Source organism: Pristis pectinata, chromosome 25, assembly GCF_009764475.1.
Source record: "Pristis pectinata isolate sPriPec2 chromosome 25, sPriPec2.1.pri, whole genome shotgun sequence".
NCBI lineage: Eukaryota > Metazoa > Chordata > Chondrichthyes > Rhinopristiformes > Pristidae > Pristis > Pristis pectinata.
The window spans coordinates 386,050-412,885 of NC_067429.1; the positions used below are offsets into that span (position 1 = coordinate 386,050).

The 26,836-nt window shown below is 47.5% G+C and overlaps 1 protein-coding gene across 7 annotated transcripts in view; it reads right to left on the reverse strand.

Moving 5' to 3' along the window:
* The window catches only part of plekhh3 (pleckstrin homology, MyTH4 and FERM domain containing H3), a 71,788-nt gene extending 46,883 nt beyond the window's left edge, over positions 1-24,905 (reverse strand). For 4 of the 7 annotated variants that reach the window (XM_052038458.1, XM_052038461.1, XM_052038457.1 and 1 more), the window contains exons 1-4: positions 24,540-24,869; positions 12,951-13,003; positions 12,727-12,815; positions 1,331-1,525 (exon numbers count right to left, since the gene is read on the reverse strand). In XM_052038458.1, coding sequence (XP_051894418.1) covers positions 1,331-1,525; positions 12,727-12,815; positions 12,951-13,003; positions 24,540-24,665 — 463 coding nt within the window. In that variant the 5' untranslated portion in view covers positions 24,666-24,869. Of the gene's footprint in view, positions 1-1,330; positions 1,526-4,954; positions 5,131-12,726; positions 12,816-12,950; positions 13,004-24,539 lie in introns of those variants that run through there. The other 3 variants (XM_052038456.1, XM_052038459.1, XM_052038462.1) reach the window with 3 other exon arrangements.
* Between the last annotated feature and the right edge of the window lie 1,931 nt (positions 24,906-26,836).

Consider the following 26,836-nt stretch of genomic DNA (forward strand, 5'->3'; position numbering starts at 1 on the left):
TGAGGTGTTGCACTTTGGGAGATCAAATGTAAAGGGGCAGGACTCTTAACAGTGTTGATGTACAGAGGGATCTTGGGGTTCAAGTCCATAGCTCCCTGAAAGTGGCCACACGTTGATAGGTGGTAAAGGTGGCGTACGGCATGCTTGCCTTTATTAGTCAAGGCATTGAGTTCAAGAGTCAGGAAGTTATGTTGCAGCTTTATAAAACTCTGGTTAAGCTGCATCTGGAGTATTGCATTGCACACCCCATTATAGGAAAGATGTGGAGGCTTTGGAGAGGGTGCAGAAGAGGTTTACCACAGGATGCTGCCTGGATTAGGGGTTATGAGCTATAAAAAGAGGTTGGACAAACTTGGGTTGTTTTCTTTGGAAAATCAGATACTGAGGGGAGACATGATAGAAGTTTATAAGATTATGAAAGGCATAGAAGAGCAGTTGATACTTAATCCCAAGGTTGAAATGTCCAATATTATAGGGCATGCATTTAAGGTGAGAGAGGGCAAATTCAAAGGAGATGTGCAGGGCAAGTTTTTTTTCCACATAGAGAGTGGTGGGTGCCTGGAACAGGCTGCCGGGGAGGTGGTGGAGGCAGATACGATAGAGGGGTCCAAGAGGCTCTTAGATAGGCACATGAATATTCAGAGAATGGAGGGATCTGAACCATGTGCAGGCAGAAGGGATTAGTTTAATTAGTTGTCATAAGTTTAATTGGTTTGGCACAACACTGTGGGTCGAAGGGCCTGTTCCTATTCTTTTCTGTTCTATGCTCCATACTTTAGATGTGGCCTAACGAAAGTTTTATATAGCTGCAACATTACTCAATGCCTCGACTGGGAATGTGAGGCGTATGGCAGGTTTGCCCTTATTGGTCGAGGCAAGGAAACAGAAACAGCCATTGTCTCCATCATGCTCAGCAGTGAGGTTGTCATTAATCACAAATACAGCCTGAAGCATGTTGAATGTTACAGGTCCAGCTCACCACCTCCTTGTCCCCCCAGAAAAAGTTTCAGGTTTTCAAACTCAGCTCCTTTGGAGTGAGTGAGGATTGTGGGAGTTGGGGAGAGGGTGGAACTAAAGATTCATTCAGCAGATGGAGGCAGGTGTAAGACCAGTCCTCTACTTGACTGTGGGGAGGAGTTTGGAGACTCCCTGCCTTGCTTCCCTTGTCAGGGTTGAGTCACTCTGCAGAGTGCCCAGAACACACAATATAGACATTTATCAATTTAGATTTGGAATGAATCATGTGGTGACCCCCAGTTGATCCCATGGCACTCCCACCAGAAGCCTGTGTGATTTGAAAGTTGTGGAACTCTTTCATGGAATCTTCTACCTGTTCCTCTGAAGCAGCTCCCATCATCTCCTTGGATAGAACACAGGCTGGTCAGGACCATTGAGCCAAGTCGCTTGGCATTAATTGCACTGCTGGTGTAGTAATCCAATGAGTCCTGTGTAAGCACAAACCAACGTTTCCAAATACTTGGCCAAGGCATCTTCATGTTGGTTGGCAGCTCCAGGAAGAGCCAACCTGGCAAACACAGAAATGGGATTAGTCTCTGGAAGTAAAACTGGCCAATTCCCCAGCTCCTCTGAATTTCTCAAAATCCTCACGTCTGTCGCTGTTTCTGGCAATACACATACCTCTGAACCACATGGAAACAACCCCTTTGGCCCAACTCCTCATTGGGTCTACTGCTGTCTGTAACTTCATTTGTTAGTCATGAGTGGGTCACTTTTTCTTTTGTGTCCTTGTGCCAGAAAGGAATGTGGATTCTGCATTTATTCCCTGAACGTTAGCCATTACCTGTCACCTTCTTGCCTTTCAGTGAAGCTCGCCTACCTATCATAGCCAACTCTCTCTTCATACTGATGAAGGCTCCTGCATCTGAAACACTAACCACCTCTTAGAGTCAATAGAGCAAAACAGCATGGATACAGGCCCTTTGGCCCAACCAGTCCATGCTGATCACAGTGTCCACCCAGCTAGTCCCAATTTCCTGTGTTCGGCCCATATCCCTCTAAGTCTCACCCCTCCATATACCTGTCCAAGTGCTTCTTAAATGATACTGTTGTACCTGCTTCAACCACTTCCTCTGGCAGCTCGTTCCATCTACTCACCACCCTCTGTGTGAAAAAGATGCTTCTCAAGTCCCTTTTAAACCTTTCCGCTCTCACTCTAAACCTATGACCTCTTGTTTTGGACTCCCCTACTCTGGGAAAAAGACTGTTACCATCCACCTTATCTCTACCTCTCATAATTTAAAAAAATTCTATAAGGTCACCCCTCATTCTCCTACATTCCAAGGAATAAAGACCTAGCCTGGCCAACCTCTCCCTATAACTCAAGTCCTGGCAACATCCTTGTAAATTTTTTCTGCACTCTTCCCAGTTTAACCACATCCTTCCTATAACAGAGTGACCAAAACTGTGCACAGTACTTCGTGTGGCCTCACCAATGACTTGTACAACTGTAACATAATGTCCCAACTCCTATACTCAATGCCCTGTCTGGTGAAGGCCAGCGTTTCAGGCTCCTTTTCACCACCCTGCCTACCTGTGATGTCGCTTTCAACTAACTGTACACTTATACTCCTACCTCTGTTCCATTACACTCCTAGTGCCCTACACCCAGAGGGCAGGATTCAGGTAGTGGATGGGTGAGTACCAAGAGAGGTGGGGAGAAAGAAGTCAGTGCAGGGTCCTCCTGTGGCCATTCCCCTCAGCAACAAGTATACCCCTTTGGATACTGCTGAGGGGGATGACCTATTTGGGCAAGGCAGCAGCAGCCAGGCCAGTAGCACTGTGGTTGGTTCTGAGGCTCAGAAGCGAAGGGAGAATTCAGGCAGAGCGATAGTCATAGGGGACTCAATAGTTAGGGGGACAGACAGGAGATTCTGTGGCCACTGAAGAGACGCCAGGATAGTGTGTTGCCTCCTGGGTGTGAGGATCCTGGATGTCTCTGAGTGGTTGCAGAATATTCTTAAGGGGGAGGGTGAGCAGCCAGAGGTCATGGTGCATATTGGTACCAATGATGTAGGCAGGAGAGGGGTAGAAGTCCTGTGGAATGAGTATAAGGAGTAAGGAAGGAGGCTGAAGAGCAGGACCTCTAAGGTAGTAATCTCCGGATTACTGTACAAGGGGGATGGGTTGCACCTGAACTGGAGGGGAAGCAATATCTTGGCGGGGAGGTTTGTTAATGCTACTGGGGAAGATTTAAACTCGCTTCGCAGGGGGATGGGAAGTGGAACAACAGGTCAGTAAGTGAGGGAACGGGTAGGACGGCTGATGTCAGGGAATGTAGTATTAGGCAGATTCCTGATAACAGATGTGATGTGACAAATGGTTTGAAGTGTTTGTACTTTAATGCTCAGAGTACTATGGGCAAGAGTGATGGATCACTACATGGAACTATGATGTCGTGGCCATTACAGAGACTGGGTTGAGGGAGGGACAGGAATGGTTAATTGACGTACCAATGTTTCGAAGTTTTAAGAAGAATAGAGAGGGGGGTAAAAGAGGGGGAGAGTTGCAATGCTAATTAGAGATAATATATCAGCTGCACTCTGGGGAAACATGATGGAGGGTTTGGACACAGAGTCTATATGGGTAGAACTCAGGAATAGGAAGGGTGCAATCACTCTCTTGGGGGTGTGCTATAGACCTCCCAATAGCCACTGGGACATTGAGGAATGGACATGCAAACAAATTAGGGAAATGTGTAAACATTACAGGATTGTGGTCATGGGGGATTTCAACTTCCCTGATATAAATTGGGACCTTTTTAGTGCAAGGGGGTTAGATGGGGCAGAGTTTGTTAGCAGTGTCCAGCAGGGGTTCCTAAATCAATGTGTTGACAGTCCAACAAGGGAAAGGTTATTCTGGACCTGGTGTTGGGTAATGAGCCTGGCCAGGTGACTCACCAATCAGTGGGTGAGCAATTGGGGAACAGTCACCACAGCTCACTAACTTTCAGTATAGCTATAGCTAAGGATAGGTATGCGGCTAGCAGGAGGGTTTTAAATTGGAGCAGGGCTAATTATGAAGGCATAAGGCAGGAACTAGGTGGGAGTAAACTGGGAAAATCTTTTGCTAGCAAGTCCACGTCGAGCATGTGGAAAGTGTTTAAGGATCAAATACACAGAGTACAGGATGGGTATGTCCCGATTAGAAGGAAGGACATGAATGGGAAAATAAAGGAACCTTGGTCTCTGGACATCTTGACTAAGAAGAAAAAGGACAAGTATGTAGAGATTTGGAAGTTAGGATCAGACAGAGCATGTGAGGACTACAGAGAAGCTAGAAATGAACTCAAGAAAGGAATTAGGAAAGCCAGGAGGGGCCATGAAAAGTCCTTAGCAAGTAGGATTAAGGAGAATCCAAAGGCATTCTATACCTATGTCAGGAATAAGAGGATGATGAGGGAAAGGGTGGGATCACTTCAGGATAAAGAAGGGAATCTATGTTTGGATGCAGGGGATGTGGGTGAGGTTCGAATGAGTATTTCTCTTCAGTGTTTACCCAAGAAAGGGACATGCAGGATGCAGAAATTGGAACTGAAGGTGGAAACATGTTAGGGCATTTAGAGGTCAAGGAGGGGTTAGTGTTAGATCTCCTAAACAGTATTAAGGTGAATAGGTCCCCAGGGCCTGATGGGATATACCCCAGGTTACTGAGGGAGGCAAGAAAGGAAATTGCTGGGGCCTTGACCAATATCTTTGTGTCCTCTTTAACCATGGGTGAGGTCCCGAATGACTGGCGAGTGGCTAATGTTGTTCCTCTATTTAAGAAAGCAACAAGGGAAAATCCGGGGAACTATAGACCAGTGAGTCTCATGTCAGTTGCAGGGAAATTGCTGGAGAAAATTCTTAGAGATAGGATATATGAGCATCTGGAATCCAATGGCTTGATTAGGGAAAGCCAGCATGGCTTTGCGCAGGGCAAGTCGTGTCTTACTAACCTGGTTGGGTTTTTTGACAGAGAGACGAGAGAGACTGATGAAGGTAGAGCTGTGGATGTCATCTACATGAACTTCAGTAAGACATTTGACAAGGTCCCACATAATCGGTTAATCAAGAAAGTTCGGATGCATGGGGTCAGTGGAGAATTGGCTGTGTGGATCCAGAACTGGCTTGCCTGTAGAAGACAAAGGGTGGTGGTTGAAGGGACTTATTCGGTCTGGAGGCCCTGTGAGTAGTGATGTTTCGCAGGGATCTGTGCTGGGAACTCTGCTGTTGTGATGTACATAAATGACCTGGACGAGTATGTTGATGGGTGGGCTAGTAAGTTTGCAGTCGATACCAAGATTGGTGGAGTTGTGAATAGTGTAGAAGACTGGCGACGGATACAGCGTGATATAGATCAGCTGCAGATGTGGGCAGAGAAATGGCAGATGGAGTTTAACCAGGATAACTGTGAGGTGTTGCACCTTGGTAGGACTAATGTCAGGAGGCAGTACACTCTTAAGGGAAAGACTCTTAACAGTGTTGAAGAGCAGAGAGTCCTTGGGTTGCAAGTCCGTGACTCATTGAAAGTGGCTACACAGGTAGACGGGGTGGTTAAGAAGGCTTATGGAATGCTTGCATTTACTAATCAGGTTATTGAGTATAGGAGTCAAGAAGTTATGATGCATCTCTATAGAACTCTGGTTAGGCCGCATTTAGAGTATTGCGTGCAATTCTGGTCACCTCACTACAGGAAGGATGTCGAGGCTTTAGAGAGGATGCAGAGGAGGTTTACCAGGATGCTGCGTGAATTAGAGGGCATGTGCTATCAGGAGAGGATGGTCAAACTTGGGCTCTTTTCTCTGGTGATCTGTTGGAAGTGTATAAAATAATGAGGGCCATAGATAGGGTGGACAAGCAATATCTTTTTCCCATTATTGAGAGATCCAATACCAGAGGCCATACATTTAAGGTGAGAGGGAGTAGGTTCAGAACAGATGTGAGGAGAACATTTTTTACTGAGAGAGTGGTGGATGCCTGGAACGTGTTGCCTGATAGGGTGGTGGAGGCAAATTCATTGGGGGCTTTTAAGAGGGACTTGGATGGGCACATGAATGAGAGGAAAATAGAGGGATATGGGCATTCTGTAGATAGGAGGGAATAGCTATGTCGGCACAACATTGTGGGCTGAAGGGCCTGTTCTGTGCTGTACTGTTCTATGTCCTATATTCTGTGTTCTAATTCATAGTATAAGTCCTACACTGGTTTGACTTTCCAAAATGCATCACCTGACATCTGTATTGAAATCCATTTGCCACTCCTTGGCCCACTTCCCTAACTGATTAAGATCCCCCTGTAATCTATGATAACCTTCAATATCAATGACACCTCCTAATTTCATGTCATCCCCAAATTTACTTGTGCATTTGCATCCAAATCATTTATATAAATAACAAACAGCAAGGGTCCCAAAACTGACCACTGCGGCACACCACTAGTCACCGGTCTCCATTCCAAGAAAAAATCTTCAACCACCACCCTCTCCTTCCTACTTCTGAGCCAATTTGGAATCCATCTAACTAGCTGTCCTTGGATTCCATGGGACCTAACCTTCCAGACCAGACTACCATGCAGGACCTTGTTGAAACCCGTCTTTGGATGTTCAGCTCCCAGCTTTGGTCCCCCTACAGCCATGACTCCAGAATTGTAACCACACCTCTCTTTACACTGCCAGTTCATTTACTTCATTACAGACACTTCAGAGACAGCACCTCCATGCACTTTACTTTAACAGTTTTTTTTGTAGAAAGGCCTGATTTGTCCCAGTTCCATGCTCTTTTGTTTGGGTTCTATTTTTAGTCACTCATTTGTTTTACACTCTGTCCCCTGTTGACACAATCGGGTTATTGTCCCAGCAATACATCCTCCTCAGTTCCTCTCCACCCTACGGCCTGGTGAGATTTTACCCTCAAGCACCTTTCATTACCCTTTTAAAGGGGTGAGAGGGAGGAGAGGATTTGAGGGAGTTTCTTTATACAGAGAGAGGTTGATATCTGGAATGTGCTGCCAGAGGAGGTGGTGGAGTCAGATATTTAAATTTAAAATTTAAATATCACTACATTGTAGAGACATTTAGACAGGCACTTAAATAGGCAAGGCGTGGATGGACAGGGACCTAATGCAGCCAAATGGGATTAGTGTAGATGGGCAAAAAGATCAGCATGGATGTGGTGGGCTGAAGGGCCTGTTTCTGTGCTGTAACTATGTCTCTATGAACTACTGATTTCCTCTGCTTCCACCCCCACAAAAGCCATGAGTTCGAAGGCATGACCGCTCATTGTGTAAAATATTCCTTCCTCACAAGCCTCGTTTCTCTTGCCCAAAACCTTAACTCTATATCTCTGAGTCCTTTTAAAAATATGTGTATACACCTTCCAGAATCCGAGACTTGGCTGTCACCAGGGCAGGAATGGATACTGAATATTCCTGGATTTCAGTGTTTTAAAAGGGATGTGGTGGGGGGGGAAGAAGAGGAGGAGGGGCGGCGATACTGGTCAGGGACACTATTACAGCTGCAGAAAGGGTGGATAATGTAGAAGGATCCTCTCTAGAGTCAGTATGGGTGGAAGTTAGGAACAAGAAAGGAGCAGTTACTCTACTGGGAGTATTCTATAGGCCCCCCGGTAGCAGCAGGGATACTAAGGAGCAGATTGGGAGGCAGATTTTGGAAAGGTGCAAAAATAACAGGGTTGTTATCATGTGAAACTTCAACTTCCCAAACACTGATTGGCACCTGCTTAGTACCAAAGGTTTAGACGGGGCAGAGTTTGTCAAGTGTGTCCAGGACGGATTCCTGACATAGTATGTTGACAGACTGACTAGAGGGAATGCCATATTAGATCTAGTATTAGGTAATGAACCGGGTCAGGTGACAGATCTCTCAGTGGGTGAGCATTTGGGGGACAGTGACCACCGCTCCCTAACCTTTAGCATTGTGATGGACAAGGATAGGAGCAAAAGATATTTAATTGGGGAAGGGCAAATTATGAAGCTATAAGGCTAGAACTTGCAAGTGTAAATTGGGATGACATTTTTGAAGGGCAATGTACTATGGAGATGTGGTTGTTGTTCAGGGATCTCTTGCAGGATGTTAGGGATAAATTTGTCCTGGTGAGGCAAAGAAGGAATGACAGGGTGAAGGAACCATGGGGAACGAGAGAGGTGGAACAAGCAGTTAGCAGGAAGAAGGCAGCATACATAAGGTTTAGGAAGCAAGGATCAGGTAGGTCTATTGAGGAATATAGAGTAGCAAGGAAGGAACTTAAGAAGGGGCTGAGGAGAGCAAGAAGGGGACGTGAAAAGGTCTTGGTGAGTAGGGTTAAGGAAAACCCCCAAGGCATTTTTCACATGTGAAGAGCAGAAGGATGACGAGAGTAAAGGTAGGACCGATTAGAGACCCACCGATTAAAGTGGGAAGATGTGCCTGGAAGCTGTGGAAGTGGGTGAGGTCCTCAATGAATACTTCTCTTCAGTATTTTCCAAGGAGAGGGGCCTTGATGACGCTGAGGACAGTGTTGGTAAGGTTAATGTTCTAGAGCATGTAGATATCAAGAAGGAGGATGTGTTGGAGCTTTTAGAAAATATTAGGACAGATAAGTCCCTGGGGCCTGATGGAATATTCCCCAGGCTGCTCTGCGAGGTGAGGGAGGAGATTGCTGAACCATTGGCTAGGATCTTTGAGTCCTCGTTGTCCATGGGAATGGTACTGGAGGATTGGATGGTGGCAAATGTTGTCCCCTTATTGAAAAAAGGTAGTGGGGATAGTCCAGGGAATTATAAACCAGTGAGCCCTACGTCTGTGGTGGGCAAGCTGTTGGAAAGGATTCTTAGAGATAGAATCTATGGGCATTTAGAGAATCATGGTCTGATCAAGGACAGCTAACATGGCTTTGTGAAGGGCAGATCATGTCTCACAAGCCTGATAGGGTTCTTTGAGGTGGTGACCAGCAGATTGATGAGGGTAGTGCAGTTGATGTGGTCTACATGGATTTTAGTAAGGCATTTGACAAGGTTCCACATGGTAGGCTTCTTCAGAAGATCAGAGGGCATGGGATCCAGGAAGGCTTGGCCGTGTGGATTCAGAATTGGCTTGCCTGTAAAAGCAGAGGGTTGTGGTGGAGGGAGTGCATTCAGATTGGGCTGTGACTAGTGGTGTCCCACAAGGATTGGTTCTGGGACCTCTGCTTTTTATGATTTTTATTAATGACTTGGATGAGGGGGTAGAAGGGTGGGTTGGCAAGTTTGCAAATGGCACAAAGGTTGGTGGTGTTGTGGATAGTGTGGAGGACTGTCGAAGATTGCAGAGGGACATTGATAGGATGCAGAGCTGGGCTGACAAGTGGCAGATGGAGTTCAATCCAGAGAAGTGTGAGGTGGTACACTTTGGAAGGATAAACTCCAAGGTGGAGTACAAAGTTAACGGCAGGATTCTGGGTAATGTGGAGGAGCAGATCCCTGAAAGTTGCCTCACAGGTGGATAGGGTAGTTAATAAAGCTCATGGGATGTTAGCATTCATAAATCGTGGGACTGAGTTTAAGTGCTGCGAGATAATGATGCAGCTCTACAAAACTCTGTTTAGACCAGACTTAGAGTACTGTGTCCAGTTCTGGTTGCCTCATTATAGGAAGGATGTGGAAGCGTTTGGAAAGGGTACAAAGGAGATTTACCAGGATTCTGCCTGGTTTAGAGAGTATGCATTATGAGGAGAGACTAAAGGAGCTAGGGCTTTACTCTTTGGAGAGAAGGAGGATGTGGGGAGACATGATAGAGGTGTACAAAATATTAAGAGGAATAGATAGAGTTGACAGCCAGTGCCTCTTTCCCAGGGCACCAATGCTCAATACAAGAGGCCATGGCTTTAAAGTGATGGGTGGGAAGTTCAAGGGAGATATCAGCGGGAGGTTTTTTATCCAGAGATTGGTTGGGGCATGGAATGTGCTGCCTGGGGTAGTGGTGGAGGCAGGTACATTGGTCAAATTCAAGAGATTGCTAGGTAAGCATATGGAGAAATTTAAAATAGAGGGATATGTGGGAGGAAGGGGTTAGGTAGACTTAGGCGAGATTTAAAGGTTGGCACAACATTGTGGGCTGAAGGGCCTGTATTGTGCTGTACTGTTCAATGACTCTATGATTTGATCAGTGCATGGCCAGCATCTATCGCCGTCCCCAACTGCCCTTGAGAAAGTGGGGTGAGCTGCCTTCTCCATGTGGTGAAGGGCTCCCACACTGCAATAGGGAAGTTGCAGAATTTAGATCCAGTGACAACAAAGGACTGGTGATATATTTTCGAGTCAGGAAGGTGTGTGACGTGGAGGGGAACCTGCAGGTGGTGGTGTTCCCATGTGTCTGCTGCCCTTGACCTTCTTGGTTAATGGTGTGGTGGGTTTGGGAGGTGCTGTAGGAGGAACCAAGGCAAGTGTCTGCAGTGCACTTTGCAGATGTTACAGTTACTAGTTAGGACTGAGATGTGGAAGCTTCGTTGTGGAAGCTCGACTCTGAAACTGATAGGTTTTTCCACATTTGGGGAACATGAGACGGTGGTGGGGAGATGGATGGAGGCCAGTGTTAGCCCTGGTATCATGTGGCAGAGAAATTCCAGCAGCCAACCACCTTAATTTTTAATAGTCTTCTGTTTTGATGTTTATCTCTCTGCCTCCTCTGTGGGAATGCTGCACATGAATCTAGTCCAGCCCAATTCTGATGAAAGGTCTCGACCCAAAACGTTGACTGTCTATTTCCCTCCACAGATGCTGCCTGACCCGTTGAGCTCCTCCAGCTTTTTGTGTGCTGCACATGAATCCACTCCTTGCTCTTCTCACCTACACCTTCCCAGCAGCAGTGACTGTTGGTCACATCTTTGACCACAGAGCTTATAGCAGCTGATGTTCTCAATGGCCATACATTTCTTGTTCAAAGGACTCTCAGATGGTGCTGAGCCGACTGTGGATTAAACTCAGCTCCTAAATATCACCAGACACACTGCTCCAGAATTCGAAAGATTCACAGAACGATCAGTCAGATACAAATGGAAACACAAGTGACTGCAGACACTGGAATCTGAAGCAAACAACAGACTGCTGGAGGAACTCAGCTGGCCGAGCATCATCTGTGGGGTGGGAGGAATTGTCAACATTTCAGGTCGAGACCCTGCATCAGGAATGTCTTCCTGTGGGTTCCCAGACCTGCTTGTGTAAACCAGCTGGCACTGAGGTTCAAGTATCGGAGATTTGGAGGGTGTCCTGCTTCATCAAAGTGGAATTGTGACTGGAGAGTCAGCAGCTCTCCAGATCCAGATGCCAGTGGGTAGAACACTGGCAGAGAGGTGACACCAAACCATCACTTCCCTTTGGATTGGGGAGGAAGAGGGGAGAATTAACTGAGGGGTTTAAAATCATCAGCAACAGTCAGTAACTAGGAGCACGGATCTAAGTTAATTGGTAGTAACAACAGAGAAGGTTGGGAAAAATATTATTTAAATCAAGGGAGGTGATGTCTGTAGCTGACTGCCAAGGCAGAGCACCTCACTACATACTGAGGTCACTGACCCCTGGGCACTCTCATTCCCTGCCCTCTGTCTCCTTCACACCAAAAAATCAACTTCCACAATGCCAGCCCCTCCTCCTCAACCACTCTCCATCTGAAGCAACATTCTGATCAATGCCCTCTGCCACCTGGTGCAGACACCTCCTTGCTGTGGTGTGGTGACCGAGATCATCACCCACTGCTCCTGTATTCTGTGCCCTGGCCAATAATGACACGTCTCAATATGGGTGCTGGGAGAGTGATTGATGGTTGGAATTCCTCAGATAATGCAGTCCCACTGCTGTTAGCTCCCTGAGTCATAGAGACATCCAGTACAGAAGCAGGCCACTGAGTCCATGCTAACCATCAAGAACTCATTTACATTAATCCTAAACTAATCCTATTTCATTCTCTCCACATTCCCATCAACTCCCCCCAGATCCTACCATTCACCTGAAGGAAACCCACACGGTCACAGGGAGAACATGCAAACTCCACACAGATAGCATTGGAGGTCAGGATTGAACCCGGGTCACTAGAGCTGTGAGGCAGCGCCTCTACCAGCTGTGCCACTGTGCTGCCCTAAAACTGAAGCAAAGTTTCAGTCTATAAATAGCTACCCTGAGCCAAGATGCAGTAACTGGGATGGAGCAGTTCAGTCATGAGAAGAGACTGGAGAGGCTGGGTCTGTTCTCCCTGGAGCGGAGGAGGTTAAGAGGGGACATGAGTGAAGTGGATAAAATTGTGAGGGGTACAGATAGGGTAGACTGCAGGAAACCTTTCCCCATACCAGAGGTGAGTAAAACTAGAGGACACATATTTAGAGTAAGGGAGAAAAGATTTAGAGGGGATCTGAGGGGGACCTTCTTCACCCAGAGAATGGCGAGCACCTGGGACATACTGCCAGAGAGAGAGAGAGAGGTGGAAGCAGAGTTGCTGTCAGTGTTTCAGTCTCTAGATGAGCACTTGAATCACCCTGACAATGAAGGCTGTGGGCCAAGTGCTGGAAGATGGGATTAATAGGGATGGATGCCCACTGGTCACTGTGGATACCGTGGGCTGAAAGGCCTGTTTCCATGTTGTATGACACTGGGGCTTCAGGGCTCCGATGCTTCGGGACTCCGATGCTCCGGGACTCTGGGCTGAATCCTGTCCCTGGCTCCTCACAGCTTCAGTTCAAGTATTGATTCAAATCTCAGACCTCACCTTGGATGATGATGTTCCCTTCGACAACTATTGTTTCTCTTTTCACTTCTTGGATGATTAGACTTCTCATTTCCTCTGGAGCTTCTGGTCTGAAAGAAAATATTCAAACTTTATTGAGGCTGGACTGAAATACCGAGCAGAAAAACATTCACTCCCCCAAGTAACAGGACACCAACCAACGGTGCAGTCACAGCCCGTGCAGCGTTCCTGGAGACATTTCCTACCTGTGGTGAACCTCGGGGACCTCCACACCAATTAGACTCTGATCTGAAGAAACCTGCAGCAAGAACAGAGAATCATCATCAGACCAAGGGCGACAGAGACCGACCACAGCCGAGGGAGACTGATCACGGGTGTGTGGGTCAGGAGCTGGGAATGTGCTGGAACATGGGGCAAGGATCCAGGATTGTGGGGTACAGAAGAACTGGTTGGCACAGTGGCACAGTAGGTGGTATTGCTGCCTCATAGTTCCAGTGACTTGGGTTCAATCCGGACCTCCACCTACTGTTTGTGATCACACAGGTTTCCTTCGGGTGCTCCAGTTTCCTTCCACATCTCAAAGACATGCAGGTTGGTAGGTTAATTGGTTGCTATAAATTACCTCTGGTGTGCAGGTGAGTGGTAGAATCTGGGGACAGTTGATGGGAATGTAGAGGGAATAAGAAAGGAGTTAGTGTAGATGGGTGGTTGAGGGACGGCAGGAGTTTGCTGGGCCAACGGACCTGTTTCCCTCCTGTCTGAATCTGTGACTCTGTGGTACAACAGGGTCAGGAGAAATTCCTTCAGCCAAAGGATGGTGAACTTTGGGAGGCCAAGGGCATACACTTACTGCAGAAGGAGCTACACCAAAGGGGTTAAGGGAGATGGGGAGAAGTGGGAACAGGCGCTTAAGGTGGTGATCAGCCGTGCTTGTGGGAATAGGGAGCAGGCTCCTCCTGCTGATTTTTTCTATGTCTCCATCATTCCCTCAAAATCCAGAAATCAGTTGACCTGTGTTTTCACTGAACCCAGTAACCAAGCCTCCATGGACATTTCTCCTCATCTCAGTGCTAAATGGCTGACCCTTTATTCTCAACATGTGTCCCTGACCTGTACGCCCAGCTGGGGAAGCATTCTCCTGTGCACAGCCTGTCAAGCTCTTTAAGAATTTTTTCAGTTTTCATGAGCTGTCTATCATCATTCTTCTCTGGAGAGTACAGGCCTGGTCTCATCACACGGCAATCTGATATCCTTGAAACCAACCCCATGAATGTTCACTACACCCCTCTCTCTAAGGCAAGTACATTCTTTCTCAGATAAGGATACTGGAACTGTTCACTATACTCCAGGTACGGTCTCACCGAGGACACTTATAATGCAATGAGATTTCTTAACTCCTGCACTCAAATTTTCTCATAATAAAGGCTAACATATCAGTCACCTGCTGCACCTGTGTGCTGGCCTTCATCAGCTTGTGTCCAAGCACATTCCTCGACACTACTCAGTCTTTCATCATTAACAAATACTCCACTTCTGTATTATGGTCACTCAAGTGGGTAACTTCACATCTTTCCACATTCCATGTTCCTAGTTCTTGCTCACTCACTCAGCTTGTCCACATCCTCCTGGAGCCTCTTTACATCCTCCATCCCACCTCATGTAATATCCTCAGCAAACTCAGAAATGTGACACTTAGTCCCTCAGCCAAATCCCCGATACAGGTTGTGAAAATTTGGGGCCCAAACATCCAGCCCTAACCAGTATCCACTAGTCACAGATATTAACCAGTACTCCACTGGTTACAGCCTACTAACCAGTACCCACTAGTTACAGCCCACTAACCAGTACCAATGCACAACCTGCCAGCCTGAGAAGGATCCATTCTGTGCTATCTGTCCGATAACCAGTTCCTAACCCACCTCACTGCTCCCCCCAGTTACAGATGCTCCAACATTGCTGATCAACCTCCCACATAGGAGCTCACTGAAAGCATCACACCAACTGGGTCTCCCTTGTCTAACATACTCACCACTTCCTCAGCAGGTTCATCAAACACAAGTTTCCTTTCACAAAACTGTGTCTTGATGACTGCAGGAAGTGTAGGAAAGACGGAAGTTAGAAGGGCAAAAAGAGGATATGAGAACAATCTGGCAGGCAAGGCAAGGCAAATTCCCAAGAGGTTTTATTGGTATATTAAGAGTAAAAGGGTGGCTAGGGAGACAATAGGTCCCCTTGAAGATCAGCATGGCCATCTGTGCAAGGAGCCAAAGGAAATGGGTGAGATTTTTAATGAATATTTCTCTTCTGTTTTTACTGTGGAGAAAACTATGGAAGCTGAGGAAATGGGGGAAATGAGTGGTGATGTCTTGGACCACATACGAATTAGCAGGGAGGAGGTATTGGAGGCCTTAAACTGCATTGTTGGATAAATCCCCAGGGCCTGACCTAGTGCGTTCTCGGACCTTGTAGAAAGCTTGAGAAGAAATTGCAGAGGACCTTGCAGAGATATTTGCTTCATCACTGGCCACAGGTGAGGTTCTGGGGGACTGGAGAGTGGCTAATGTGGTGCCGTTGTTTAAAAAGAGTATCAAAAACAAGCCAAGAAAGTACAGGCCAGTGAGGCTGACATCGGTAGTAACTTGCTAGAGGGGATTCTGAAGGACAGGATCTCCCAACATTTGGAGAGACAGGGGGTGATTTGAGACAGTCAGCATGGCTTTGTGCATGAGGAGTCACGTTTGACAAATTTCTTGGAGTTCTTTGAGGAGGTAACCAAGTGGGTAGGGCAATGGATATTATCTATACGGACTTCAGCAAGGCCTTGACAAGGTCCATCATGGCAGGCTAGTCTGGAAGGTCAGATTACATGGGATCCAGGGGGACATAGCTTATTGGATTCATACTTGGTAGGAAGCAGAGGGTGATGGTTGAGGGTTGTTTCTCAGACTGGAGGCCTGTGTCTAGTGGTGTGCCTCAGGGGTCGGTGCTGGGACCTGAGTTGTTTGTAATTTATATAAACAATTTGGATATGAATGTACAAGCATGGTTAGTAAGTTTGTGGATGAAACAAAAATAGGTGTGTTGTAGACAGTGTGGAAGGTTGTCAAAAATTACAGGGGGATCTTGATCAGCTGGGTATGTGGGCTAAGGATGGGCAAATGGCTTTCAATCCAGATAAATGTGAGGTATTGCATTTTGGGAGATCAAACCTGGCTAGGATTTGTGTAGTGAACGCTAGGGCCCTGGGGAGTGTTATGGAACAGAGGGACTGAGGAGTGCAAGTGCATAGTTCACTGAAAGTGGCATCACAGGTAGATAGGTTGGCGATGAAGGCATTTAGCACGCTGGCCTTCATCAGTCAGGGCATTGAGTATAGGAGTCGGGAAGTTATGTTGCAGTTATATAAAATGTTGGTGAGGCCGCACTTGGAGTATTGTGCACAGTTTTGGTCACCCTGTTATTAGGAAAGATGTTATTAAACTAGAAAGGGTGAAGAAAAGATTTACCAGGATGTTGCCTGGACTTGGGGGCCTGAGTTACAAGGAGAGGTTGCGAAGACTAGGACTTTACTCCCTGGAACGTAGGAGATTGAGGGGTGACCTGATAAGAGGTATATAAGATCATGAGGGGCATAGCTAGGGTGAAAGCACACAGTTTTTTCCCCAGGGAGGGGCTGCTAAAAACAAGAGGGTATAGGATTAAGATCAGAGGCGAGAGATTTAAAGGGGACATCAGGGGCAGCTTCTTCACACAAAGGGTGGTGCATATTTGGAATGAGCCACCAGAAATCGTGGTTGAGGGGGGCATAGCAGCAACAGTTAAAAGTCATCTAGATAAGTCCATGGATAGGAGAGGTTTAGAGGGCTATGGGCCAAACGTGGGCAGATGGGACTAGCTTGCTGGGCAACACCATTGACATGGATGAGTTGGGTTGAAGGGCCTGTTTCCATATTGTATGACTCTATAACTCTATGTTGGCTTTGATCAATCCCATTATATGTGAAAGTGAGTGAGCTGCAGAGCTGGACGGAAACATGGAGTGGAGGAGTGAGACTGATGGGGGCCATGGGTGTGAGGCGAGAGAGGAGATGCACATGGGCTCTGGGGGGGAAGCAGCACCTTTTGATCACTTGTATTGCTCAGAGGGCTATGGACCAGGTGCTGGGCAATGGGATTAATGTGGATGAGTGCCCAGTGGTTGGTGTGGGCAAGTTGGGCTGAATGGCTTGCTTCCATGCTGTATGATTCCATGATCTGACAGCAGAGGACTTGGGATGATCTGGCAATGGGGGAAGAAGCTGGGAATATAGGGGTAGGAGTTGCAAACCTCATGGAAAGAACTAATACTGTGGGATTCAGGAACTGGGAATTGGTGCAACAACATCAAATGTTGGGTTAATTGGAATGAACATGGGAATACAACTGGAAACATGGGGAAAGAAGCTGGGAATGGGGAAAGGAGGTGGGAACATTGGGAAAGGACTGGAAGATCTTCCAAGATGCTTCTTGGCAACTATTATCATAGTCACACAAGGACCTGAGTGAAAAACCTGTTTAGTTTTAAGGAGGAGAGACTGAAGGGTTTCAGGGAGGGTCTTTCGGAGCTCAGGGCCCAGGTAGCTGACAGAACCACCAGTGGTGTGATGGAAACCAGGAGTGTGCAGAGGAGTGCATAAGGAGATGTGCTATATAAAGAGGTTGGACAAACTTTGAGGTATTGAGTTCAAGAGTCGGCAAGTTAAGTTGCAGCTTTATAAAACTCTAGTTAGGCTGCATCTGAAGTATTGCATTCAGTTCTGGTTGCTCCATTACAGGAAAGATATGGAGGCTTTGGAGGGGGTGCAGAAGAGGTTCACTAGGATGCTGCCTGGATTAGAGAGCATGTGCTATAAGGAGAGGTTGGACAAACTTGGGTTGTTTTCTCTGGAGTGGTGGAGGCTGAGGGGAGACCTGATAGGAGTTTATAAAATTATGAGAGGCATAGGTAGGGTAGACGGCCAATATCTTTTTCCCAGGGTCCAAATACTGGAGGACATACATTTAAAGTGAGAGGGGGTAAGTTCAAAGGAGATGTATGGGGCAAGTTTTTTATTACACAGCGAGTGGTGGGTGCCTGGAATGCACTGTCGGGGGTGGTAGTGGAGGCAAATATAACAGATGCATATAAGAGGTTCTTAGATCAGCACATGAATGTGCAGGGAATGGCGGGAGATGGACCTTGTGTAGGCAAAAGGATTGGTTTAGTTAGGTGTTTAATTAGTTGGCACAACATCATGGGCAGAAGGGCCTGTTCCTGTGCTGTACTGTTCTGTGCTCCAACACAAGGAAAGGAGGTGGGAACACAGGGATAAGAGCTGGGAACACGGGAAAAGAGCTGGGCACACGGGAAAAGAGCTCGGAATGGAGAATGGAAGTGGGAACATGGGTTAAAAACAGGGAATGTTAAGCATAGGAACTGGGAATGCTGGGTAAGGAACTGGGAACATGTGGTCATAAGTTGGGATGTGGGATAAGAGTCACGAGTCATAAAGTATCAGGAACCTGGAACATGTGGTGTGGGAGTTGGGAATGTGGGGAGTTGGGAATGTGGGGAGCTGCTGCCTCCCAGCTCCAGAGGCCCAGATTCAATCCCAACCTCCGGTGCTGTCTGTGTGGAGTTTGCACGTTCTCCCTGTGACCGTGTGGCTTCCATCGGGTGCTCCAGTTTCTCCCACATCTCTTTTTCTGGTAGGTTAAATGGCTGCTGTAGATTGCCTGTAGTGTAGAGGGGTGGTAAGGAAGTTGGGGAGGGGCAATTTATGGGCATGTGGGAGAGAACAGATGACAGGCAGTAAGAGGGGGAATGGAATTATTGGGATTGCTCTCAGTGCTGGTGTGGGCTCAATGGCCTCCTCTAAGTAATGAGAAACATGAGCTGGAAACATAGGATAAAGAACTGAAATGTGATGCATTTTGGGAGGTGAAGTAAGGGTAGGGCACACACAACGAATGATAGGGCCCTTGGGAGTATTGAGGAACAGAAAGACCTTGGTGTAACATTCAAATATCCCTAAAGATGTCAGCACACATAGATCGGGTGGTAAAGAAGGCAAACAGGATGCCAGCCTTTGTTAGGTGGGACAGAGAATACAAGAGCAGGGAAGTTATGACAGACCTTTAGAAGATAGAATTGAAGATCAGATTATTACTTAAATGGTGAAAGATTGCAACATGTTGTTGTGCAGAGGGATTTGGGAGTGCTTGTGCATGAATCGCAAAAGGTTGGTTTGCAGGTGCAACGGGTTATCAAGAAGACAAATGGAATGTTGGCCTTCCTTGCCAGAGGGATTGAATTTAAGAGCAGGGAGGTCATGCTGCAACTGTACAGGATACTGGTGAGGCCGCACCTGGAGTACTGCGTGCAGTTCTGGTCTCCTTTCTTGAGGAAAGATATACTGGCTTTGGAGGCAGTGCAGAGGAGGTTCACCAGGTTGATTCCAGAGATGAGGGGGTTAGCCTATAAGGAGAGATTGAGCCACTTGGGATTATACTCATTGGAATTCAGAAGAATGAGAGGGGATCTTATAGAAATGTATAAAGTTATGAAAGGGATAGATAAATTAGAAGCAGAAAGGTTGTTTCTACTGGTAGGTGAGGCTAGAACTAGGCGACATAGCCGCAAGATTCAGGGGAATAGATTTAAAATGGAGATGAAGAGAAACTGCTTTTCCCAGAGAGTAGTGAATCTGTGGAATTCTCAGCCCAGGGAAGAAGAAGAGGCTATGTAATGAAATCTATTTAAGACACCGTTAGATTTTTGCATAGTATGGGAATTAAAGGTTATGGGGAAAAAGGAGGTAGGTGGATCTGAGTCCACGGCCAGATCAGCCATGACCTTATTGCATCTGGCGCAAGCTCAAGGGGCCAGATGGCTGACTCCTGCTCCTATTTCTTATGTTCTTATGTTTATAAAACATTGCTGAGATCACAGCTGGAACACTGTGCAGTTTTTGTTGCCACAGTATAAAAGGACATGATTTCTCTGGAGAGAGCACAGGGGAGATTCACCAGGATGTTACTTGGGATGGAGTATCTCAGTCATGAGGAGAGACTGGAGAGGCTGGGGTTGTTTTCCTTGGAGCAGGGGAGGCTGAGCGGGGACTTGACAGAATTGCAGAAACTTATGAGGGGCATAGAAAGGGTAGACGATGGTAAACTTTTCGAGGGGAACCTGACCAGAGGTATAAGGGAGACATGAGAGATTTAGAGGGGGAATAAGGAAGAATTTTTTCACCCAGAGGGCGGATGGACTCTGGAGCACATTGCCTGAGGAGGTGGTGAGTTTAGAAGTCCGGACAAGCCAGTGCATCGCTGAGGCAGAGAAGGCTACGGTCAAGTGTTGGGAAACGGGATTGGTGAAGATGGTACAACAGTCAGCACTTTTCTGTGCTGTGTGACTCTACAACATAGATTGCAGGAGCTGGGAATGTGGAGTAAAGTACTGAGAAGATGGGGTCAGAGAGGTGGGAATGTGGGGTCCCGAAGCTGGAAACAGGGGGTAATGAACTGAGAATGTTGGGTGAAAGAGCTGGGAATATGTAGAACAGGAGCTGGGAATATAAAGTCTTGGAGCCACAGAGCTGGACAGCACAGGAATAGGCCAGTTAGCCCACTGTGTCCATGATATCTAGGGTCATAGGGTCATAGAGTTGTACAGCAGGGAAAAAGGCCCTCCGGCTCATACATGTCCATGCCGACCAAGATGTATATTCAAACTAATCCCATTTCCCAGTACTTGGCCCATAACCCTCTAAACCATTGTCATCCATATACCTGTCCAAATACTACTTAAATGTATCCAATGTACCTGCCTCACCCACTTCCTCCGGCAGCTGGTTCCATACATCTACCACCTGCTGTATAAAAAAGTTGCCTCTGATTAAACCTTTCACCTCTAACCTTAAAACTATGTTTTCAATTCCCCAACTCTGGCAAAAAAACCACTCACCTTATCTATGTCCCTCATGACTTTATACACCTCTATGAGATCACCCCTCAATCTCCTCCGGTCCAAGAAGTAAAGGCCCAGCCTGTCCAACCTCTCCCTATAACTCAGTCCCTCAAGTCCTGGCAACATCCTTGTAAATCTTTTTTGCGCTCTTTCCAGTTTAATCACATCCATTTTATAACGGTGATGCCTGTTGTACTTACCTACACCAATCCCATTTACCAGCACTTGGTCCATAGCCTTCGATGTCTTAGTGATTGAAGTGCTCATCCAGATGCTTCTTAAATGTTGTGAGAGTCTCTGCCTCCACCACCTTCTCAGGCAGTGTGTTCCAGATTCCAACCTCCCTCTGGGTGAAACAATTCCCCCTCAGATACCCCTCTAACCTCCTACTCTCACCTTACACCTATGGCTTCTTGTCTCAGACACCAACTCCAGGCAAGAACAATTCTTACTATCTGCCCTTTCTATCGTTCTCATAGTTCTGTACAACTCTGTCAGGTCACCACTCAGCATCCTCTGCTCCAGGGAAAACAAACCCAGTAAGTCCAGTCTCTCCTTATTACTGAAACACTCCAGTCCAGGCAACAACCAGGTGAATCTGTGTTCAGAATGACCCCGGGGATGAAAGGGTTAATGTATGAGGAGCGTTTGATGGCTCTGGGCTCTGAGCGTTTGATGGCCGCTGGAGTTTAGACGGATGGGGGGGGGGGGGGGGTGGGATCTCATTGAACTACCGAATATTGAAAGGCCTGGATAGAGTGGACGCGGAGAGGATGTTTCCAGTAGTGGGAGAGTCTAGGACAGGAGGGCACAACCTCAAAATAAAAGGATGTCCCTTTAGGTTCTTGATTAGTAAAGGCGTCAAAGGTTACAGGGAGAAGGCAGGAGAATGGGGTCGAGAGGCAAAAATAAATCAGCCACGATCAAATGGTGGAGCAGACTTGATGGGCCGAGTGGCCTAATTCTGCTCCTATGTCTTATAGTCTAATCTGCTCTGCACCCTCTCCAGGGCAATGACATTCTTCCAATATGGCGACAAGAACTGCACACAGAACTCCAGGTGTGGCCGCATCAATGTTTTATAAAGCTGTAACATGACGTCCGTGGTGAATGAAGATACGCATCCATTTGCCTTCTTCACCACACTGTCCCACTGTGCTGCACCTTTAGGGGTCTATGGACCTCTATCCTAATGTCGCTCTGTTCACCAACACCCCCTAGGACCCACCATTTACTGTGTATTTGGTCTTATTTCGCCTCAAAGTGCATCACCTTACACTTATCAGGAATAAATTTCATGGGATAAGGAACAGGGGAGGTGGGGAAAGGACTGAGAATGTGGAGTGTGGGGAACTAGGGGTAATTACAGGGAACGGGGATAAGGACAGGGAAGGTGGGGGAAGGATGGTGAATGGGGGAAGGATGGGGAAGGTCGAGTAAGGGTGGAGAATGGGGGAAGGATGGGGAATGGGGGAAAGGATGGGGAAGGTCGAGTAAGGGTGGAGAATGGGGGAAGGATGGGGAAGGTCGAGTAAGGGTGGAGAATGGGGGAAAGGATGGGGAAGGTCGAGTAAGGGTGGAGAATGGGGGAAAGGATGGGGAAGGTGGGGGAAGGATGGTGAATGGGGGAAGGATGGGGAATGGGGGAAAGGATGGGGAAGGTGGGGTAAGGGTGGAGAATGGGGGTGACGGGAAGGACGGGCGAGGAACGGGGGCAAGGATGGGGAAGGGGTAGGGACGGGGAAGGGGGGCAAAGATAGGGAAGGGGGTAGGGACGGGGAACGGGGATAAGGATGGGGAGTGGGGATAAGGACAGGGAGCGAGGATAAGGACGGGGAACAGGGAGGGACGGGGAATGGGGGCAGGGACGGGGAATGGGGGTAGGAGTGGAGAGCGGGGGTAGGAATGGGGAACTGGGGTAAGGACGGGAAACAGGGGAGGGACGGGGAGTGGGGGTTGGGATGGGGAACCGTAGGTGACTGGGAGGATGTCGAAGGTTTCGAGGGGATCTGGTGAAGAATTCTTTTACACAGGGAGTGGTTGCGACGGGGAAGGTAGTTGGAGCTGAATTGTTGACGAACGGGGAATGTTGGGCAGGGCACAGGTGATTCCCGCATTACAGCAGTTCAGGTAATGGAAATTCACCCTTGTGGAATTCACACATCACTACCCAAGAGTCTGAGATATGGAATACAAATTCGCTCTCACAGAATTTGTGTGTCAATCTTCATTTTTTTAAAACTTGCATTTCTTGTCACAGGTGCAGATGAAGCGTCTTCACATTACAGAAAATCACAATGTGGATGTTCTTCTAGGGATGCAACCCCCCATAACACAGGATCATCTGTACCAGGACTGTTGGTACTTGATCTGGGAACATGGGATAAAGAACTAGGAACATGGAGTGAAGGAGCTGGGGAGGGGTGAGGAAACTGGGAATGTGAGGTGCAGGAGCTGGGAAGATGGGATAAGGAATTGGATAAGGAGATGGGAATGTGAATGGAATTGCTGGGAATGGGTGAGGGAGGTGGGAATGTGCTGCAGGAGCTGGGAAGATGGGATAAGGAACCAGGACTGTAGGGTAAAGAACTACGAATACGAATGGAGGAGTGGGAAACACAGGGCAAAAAGCTGGGAATATGAGGTGCAGAGGCAGGGAATGTGGGATAAGGAATTGGTAGTATGGGATAATGAACTGGGAGCGAAATGTGCAGGAATTGGGGATTGGGGTCAGGAGAAAGGAATATTTGGTAAGTTGTGGTGAATGTGAGTAAGAGCTGAGAATGTGGATACATTGGGACAGGGAACCAGGGACCCGGTCTGCTCATCTGTCCTCACACAGCAACCCCTCCCATCCCTGGACCAGTCTGGTGAAGCTTCAATGCACCCTCCTTATGTATGGAGTCTGGAACTGTCCACCACCCTCCAGATGAGGTCTCAGTTACAGTGAGACATTTTTGGTCCTGTCCTCATCCTCTCCTAACTGCACGGCCACTTTCAGTGACGTGTACAAACACCACTGAGATCCTGAAACATCAATCTTTCCCAATTTCTCACCATTTAACAAATACTCTGCATCTCTGTTGCCTGCACCATGGATACCCTCTCATTTTTTTCACATTATATTCCATCTGTCATGTCCTCTGGGACATCCTCTGAAACACCTTTACATTACCCTCTCTACACACAGTCCAACCCAGCATCTAAACCCTGATGACCCCAGGCATCCTGTTCTAAGTCGAAGCACCAACCCCTTAACCCTGTGCATAGTTCATTGAAAGTGAAAGGCAGGTTGAGGAAGCCTGTGGGGTTGCATGCTCTGTAAATAGAGGCACAGTGTAAGGAGCAAGGAATTCATGGTGAACATCTGTAAATGCTGGTTCGGCCACAGCTGGAGAGTTGAGACCAGTTCTGGGAGTCACACTTCAGGGAAGGTAAAGGTTTTGCAGAGGGCGCAGAGTTATCCAGGGATGCAACCCTTTAGTTATGTGAAAGTTTGGGCAGCTGTCCTTGGAACAGAGGAGGTTGTGAGACAATCTGACAGAGAAATTTAAAATTATAAATGATGTAACCATAGCAGATGGAGAGAAATTGGAAAACACTGCTGGGGAGTCAAGGAGGCCAAGACAATTTAGCGTTCAGAAGGGAACTGGCCTCTACCCTGTGAACCAAGTGGATTGTTCTTACATGGAAGCAGTATGGAGCTGATGGGCCAAAGGAGAGAGTGAAGGGTTAATGCAGCTGCAGCTCCAGCTGCCCTACTTGCCCCTGCAGCCCTGCCCCACCTTACAATCCTCAGCCACAGGAAGTGGCCTGTGTTGTCATCCACCCTCTCAACACTCACCGTCCTGACTTGTTCCCTCTGCAGTTCCACAAGCTCTTCTGCTTTATCAGCTTCACCATAATCCCGGCCCAGCAAACGGAAACCTTGTCGGCAGCAAAGGAGCCAACACAAACCTCGCAGAGGCATTGGGATGTAGGCCTTATTCCCAGGCCTCCCGGCATCCGTGGCTCCTCTCCTCAAAGTCCTGCCTCAGTGGAGACTGGCTCTGAGTGGCCAGCGAAAGAAGAAGCCCTGCTGTAGCTGTCCAGTCTCACACTGTCATTGCCCTCCTGCAGTAGGGGGAAGAGAGAGAGAGCAGCAAAGCCACAAGTGTTCCAACTGCTCCCTCCAGACCAGTACTACTGCGTCACCAAGCCAGCCCCAAACACAGGGAACACCTCCTGGCTGCTTGCATCATGTGGCCACTGGCTCTGGGCCAGCTGTGAGGGAGGAGCACTGGCATTGGACCAGCTGTGAGGGAGGAGCACTGGCAGTGGGCCAGCTGTGGGGATCACTGGCGGTGGGCCAGCTGTGAGGGAGGAGCACTGGCACTGGGTCAGCTGTGAGCAGCAGCACAGCTGTGGTTTCTCCTGAAGTGAGATTGAAAGGTTTTATTCACACAGAACATAGAACAGTACAGCACAGGAACAGGCCATTCAGCCCACCATGTTCAACTAAACTAACCCTTCTGCCTACACAAGATCCCTATCCCTCCATTTTCTGCACATTAATGTGCCTGTCTAAGAGCTTTTTAAACGCCTCTCTCATATCTGTCTCTGCCGCCACCCCTGGCAGCGCATTCCAGGAGCCCACCACTCTGTGTAAAAAAACTTGCTCTGCACATCTCTTGAATTTACCCCCTCTCACTTTAAATGCATGCCCTCTGTTATTTGACATTTGGACCCTGGGAAAAAGATACCGGCTGTCTATTCTGTCTATGCCTGGATAGACATGTCAGTATGGGAGTGGGATGTGGAATTGAAGTGGGTGGCCACCGGGAGGTCCTGGCTGTTGTGGCGGATGGAGCAAAGGTGCTCGACAAAGTGGTTACCCAATCTGCATCAGGTCTCACCAATGTACAGGAGGCTGCACCAGGAGCACCGGATGCAATAAATAACACCCTCAGACTCACAGGTGAAGTGCTGCCTCACCTGGAAAGATTAGGGACAGTCAGCATGGCTCTGGGTATTGGGAGATCATGTCTAACAAATTTGATTTAGTTTTTCGACCAAGAGGATTGACAAGGGCAGGGTTGTGGACATTGTCTACATTGACTTTCACAAGGCCTTCAACAAAGTCCTGCATGGTAGGCTGGTCCAGAAGGTTAGATCACATGGGATCCAGGGTGAGCTAGCCAATTGGATACAAAATTGGTTTGGGTAGGATTCAGAGGGTGGTAGTGGAGGGATGTTTTTCAGATTGGAGGCCTGTGACCAGTGGTGTGCCACAGAGATCAGTGCTGGGTCCACATGTATATTAATGATTTGGATGAGAATGTAGGTGGCATGATCAGTAAGTATGCAGGTGACCCTAAAATTGGTGGTGTAGTGGAGGTTGTGTAAGGTTACAATGGAATCTAGATCAACTTGGAGAGTGGGCCAAGGACATACAGTCAATGACAGAGTCATGGGAGAGACCTTGGTATAGAAATACATCGTTCCCTGAAAGTAGCAACACAGGGTAGACAGGGTGGCGAAGAAGGTGGATGGCATCCTTGTCTTCATCGGCAGAGGTACTGAGTACAAGAGTTGGGACATCATATTACGGTTGCACAAATCATTGGTGAGATTTCACTTTTAGTATTGTGAGCAGTTCTGGTCACCACACTATAGGAAAGATGTGGTAAAGTTTCACAAGGATGTTGCCTGGACTGAAGGGATTGAGTTATAAGGATTAATTGGATGGGCTGAGTCTGTTTTCTCTGAGAGGGATATGATATGTAATAATGAGAGGCATAGATAGGGTAGATAGCTGGAGTCTGTTTCCCATGGTAAGGGTGTCTAAATCTAGAGGGCATAGGTTGAATGTGAGAGGGAGGAGGTTTAAAGGGGATCTGAGGGGTAAATTTTTCACATACAGAGTAGTTGGTATCTGGAATGAGCTGCCAGAGGAGGTGGTGGAGGCAGGAACAGGAACAACATTTAAGAGGTACCTGGACAGATACTTGAATTGAGCAGGGCAGAGAGGGATGTGGAATTAATGCAGGTAAGTGGGATTAGTATAGATAGGCATGATGGTCAGCATAGACGTGGTGGGCCGAAGGGCCTGTTTCTCTGCTGTATATCCCCATCATGGGCCTTACACTTGTCATCTGCAAA